Source organism: the organism of the source record quoted next, unplaced genomic scaffold (genome assembly GCF_019419815.1).
Source record: "Pyrus x bretschneideri cultivar Hongxiangsu unplaced genomic scaffold, Pyrus_bretschneideri_v1 Contig50, whole genome shotgun sequence".
Taxonomy (NCBI): Eukaryota; Viridiplantae; Streptophyta; class Magnoliopsida; order Rosales; family Rosaceae; genus Pyrus; species Pyrus x bretschneideri.
The window spans coordinates 139,161-142,676 of NW_025999788.1; the positions used below are offsets into that span (position 1 = coordinate 139,161).

At 38.8% G+C, this 3,516-nt stretch overlaps 1 protein-coding gene across 2 annotated transcripts; it reads left to right on the forward strand.

Annotated features, from left to right (window-relative positions):
- LOC103953286 (protein SOMBRERO) lies at nt 1–2,642 on the forward strand. Of its 2 annotated transcripts, none has more exons than XM_048569886.1 (4): nt 1–213; nt 732–937; nt 1,117–1,397; nt 1,679–2,642. In XM_048569886.1, exons 2-4 carry the CDS (start codon nt 766–768, stop codon nt 2,330–2,332), a joined length of 1,107 nt encoding a protein of 368 aa, XP_048425843.1. In that variant the 5' UTR covers nt 1–213; nt 732–765; the 3' UTR covers nt 2,333–2,642. The 2 variants fall into 2 exon arrangements, with proteins under 2 accessions (XP_048425843.1, XP_048425844.1); XM_048569887.1 differs by having other exon boundaries at nt 741–937.
- The last annotated feature ends 874 nt before the right edge of the window (nt 2,643–3,516 follow it).

A 3,516-nucleotide genomic window follows, 5' to 3' on the forward strand; every position in this document is an offset into this window, starting at 1 on the left:
CTCTCTCTCTCACTGTCTCCTCCATATCTTTCTCTCTCTCTCTCCATCTCTCTCCCCCTCTTTAAACCTAGGTACGACGTCGTGCCCTTGAAGCGAAGAAATCAGCAGTATTGCTTGTTCTCTCAGTTGTCTGCCTTTTTTCCTGCGTTACCGGTTGTCTTCATTTCCTTGTCTCAGAGGAAAAGTGGGAAGCCTTCTAGCTACCGCAAAAAGGTATGCTACTTGCTTTTTGTTCTTTCTCTTCATGCATCCTTGCACTTTATAATTTTCTCTTCTTCTTTTCTTTTTTTTTTTCCCCAACTTTATTTCGACCTAGCTATATCTCTTATTAATCACTTTTGAAGCTTATTTTGTAAATATGTGAAGTTTTTCTCCAAATAAACCCTAATATTAGTGATAAATAAATAAGTATTTACTTGGATTTCTAGGTCTTGCATATCTCATGGGATTTCTAGTCTTACAAATCTCATGGGATTTCTAGGTTACGTTATGATTAATTTCCTCTGCTTACATACAACTACAAGCAAACATCTTTACTTTGGGGGATGAAACTCCATAGAATATGATGTAAGGGTTAATTATAAAAGGTTTTAGGGATTATGTAACTTTGGGGGATAAAACTCCATGGAATCGGAACGAATTTGTTTGAACGAGTGCAATTAATTGGTTCCTTTGTTTTTCATATTACTTTGTATTCTAAAAGTAATGGCATGCATGCCTTTCTTTTTTAGGGTGAGAAGTTTATTTATATAAAGAAGGAGGAGGATGATGGCTGCAGGAAATGGACAACTGACGGTTCCTCCAGGGTTCCGTTTCCATCCGACAGATGAGGAGCTTCTCTACTATTACCTTCGGAAGAAGGTGTCTTATGAAGCCATCGATCTTGATGTTATTAGGGAGGTGGATCTCAACAAACTCGAACCCTGGGACCTCAAAGGTGTGTGTGTAGGGTTTTGACAAGAGACCTGTTCTTGACACTCCAAAAAAGTCATTATATATGCACTCTTTCATGCGTCCCTATGGATTAGATATCTACATGTTCTGAGCTCATATTACACACAGACATATGTGACCTAAATTAAATTTTGGTAATAATTGTTAACATTGTGTATACAGAGAAATGCAGAATAGGGTCAGGGCCTCAGAATGAGTGGTACTTCTTCAGCCACAAGGATAAGAAATATCCAACAGGAACTCGTACAAACCGCGCAACCACAGCTGGGTTTTGGAAGGCAACTGGGAGAGACAAAGCCATCCACCTCCCCAACTCCAAGAGGATTGGCATGAGGAAAACCTTAGTCTTTTACACTGGGCGCGCTCCCCATGGCCAAAAGACCGACTGGATCATGCACGAGTATCGCCTCGAAGATGACAACACTAATGCTGATCAAGTTCAGGTAAAATATTGAAGTATAATTAATGTTAAAACATCACATTTTTATTACACTGCTTGACTGAATCACATGGAAAACAATTTTTGCGCACTTTTTTCAGTACAAATGTCAAAAAGCTAGGAAGAAGGTGTGCGTCTAAAAAAAGTGTGAAATCATTTCCCTTATGTGATACATGATGTGTCAATTTATGGAATGTCCTTATAATTGATGCAACAAGTGATTGTATGTCACATCATATAATACGGTTCACTCATGTCGATATTCAAAATAACTTGGTTAAGCAGGAAGATGGGTGGGTGGTATGTAGGGTTTTCAAGAAGAATCACAACAGAGGTTATCTACCAGAATTTGCTCATCAAGATCATCGAGAGCATGATCACTTCACGAACATGAAGGCAAGTGGTTCTCATGTTCCGATACTACTAGATCATTACGATCATCATCAGCAAAAACAAAATCACCATCATCTGGAAGGACTATATAATTATCCTAGTAGCTTTGATCACGCTGGATCCATGCACCTCCCACAGTTGTTCAGTCCAGAGTCGGCTGTCGCTGCTTCATCTTTTGTGTCACCTCACAATATCAACTTGAACACCATGGACATTGAGTGTTCCCAAAACCTGTTGCGGCTAACATCCACTGCCGCGGCCGCAGCTGCAGCAGCATCTGGTAGTTGTGGTCTCATGCAACAGCAGGAGAGGTCCTTCATTAGTGGTGGTGATTGGTCATTCTTGGACAAGCTCCTTGCATCTCATCAGAACCTCGATGTTAATCACTCAGCGTCGCAAACGGCCAAGTGCAACCCTTCTTCATCGACTCAACAACTTAGTAACTCTCATGATCATGATCATGTGGGTACTTCATCATCAACGCAGCAGAGATTCCCATTTCAATACCTTGGGTGCGCAACTGACATCTTAAAGTTTTCCAAGTAGCTAGCTAGCTAGGGCAGCTAGGGCTCTGCAAGCCCGCAAAGTCGCGGATCTAAGGATACAGCCACTTCATGCATGGATGGATGTCCATCCTATAATTAACCTGTGTGCGGCAGTCCTTTTCAGTCTTAATTGTTTTGGTACTTTTATCAGAAATTTGGTTTCTATATCCTTTTGCTAATTAATGTAATAGTTTTCCTTTGGTATGAAAATGTATATAACTAAGTTCAAACAAGAACGAGATTTTCTTTCGAAAATACCTGGTAGCTTCCATTCCATGTTTAATATAAAACAATATTGTTTTTAAATTTAATTATTCTAGCTAGTTTGAAATAAATCTCCATTACTACAAGAAAAACAGATTAGAACCACTGAAGTTCACAAAATGAGGATGGTAAAAGACATATCAGTACCTAATCGAGTAATTAAAAGATATTAATGGCTACTTTTAGTCTTTTAACTTATCTTATTCTGTACAACTAATATTAGTGACTATTGTTAATTTTTTTTAGTGCAAATAAATTTATAACATTCTTTTCTTTTAGGCAGCTAGTTTTCGGTTCTACATTTTCTTGCCAAAATTGGTCATAACTTGCAGGTTGAAGGTCGGACCTTATGTCCATTTGCATGTTTGTATATGCGCACAAATATACATTGAGAAGGCTTAAACTATGGTCACCAATTAACTATAGGCTCAAAGGTTCCACCAAAATTGATGGATAGGGCCTGGAAACCCTCCCCCCAAATAAAGCTATATATGGAAGGGCACATATCTCTTTCTCCTTACTCTCAAGATTAAATTATATATGCATGAGGAAATATGGAAGTGTCCCAACTCCCGCACTTTGCCTTGTATGTGTCAACTTTTCCACACAGAATTTTTTTTTTTTTTTGGGTCACTTTTACAGACACAATTGAACACGGCCTCCTACTGTTTTTCCTTTGGACTGAATTAATTGTCTGGTCTTAATTGTTACACCTTACAGGCCTAAGCCTAACAAGGTAGCATACACACACACATACGTACACAGGGTTATATTAGTTGTTGCTATACCTAGCAAATGGGGAAGATATATTAGCTAAACCTAACTTGGTATGGTAGACTATATGTAGTAAAGGAGATGGCAACATATTCAAGCCTTCATCGACCAGCTAGAGCTAGCTAAGGTTCCTCATTTGCTCAATTG

Excerpts from the sequence above, each read along its gene's own strand:
- LOC103953286 (XM_048569886.1), top strand. The coding sequence starts at position 766 with ATGATGGCTGCAGGAAATGGACAACTGACGGTTCCTCCAGGGTTCCGT. Across the intron at positions 938-1,116 it reads CGAACCCTGGGACCTCAAAG|AGAAATGCAGAATAGGGTCA; the intron begins GTGTGTGTGTAG and ends TTGTGTATACAG. Across the intron at positions 1,398-1,678 it reads CTAATGCTGATCAAGTTCAG|GAAGATGGGTGGGTGGTATG; the intron begins GTAAAATATTGA and ends TTGGTTAAGCAG.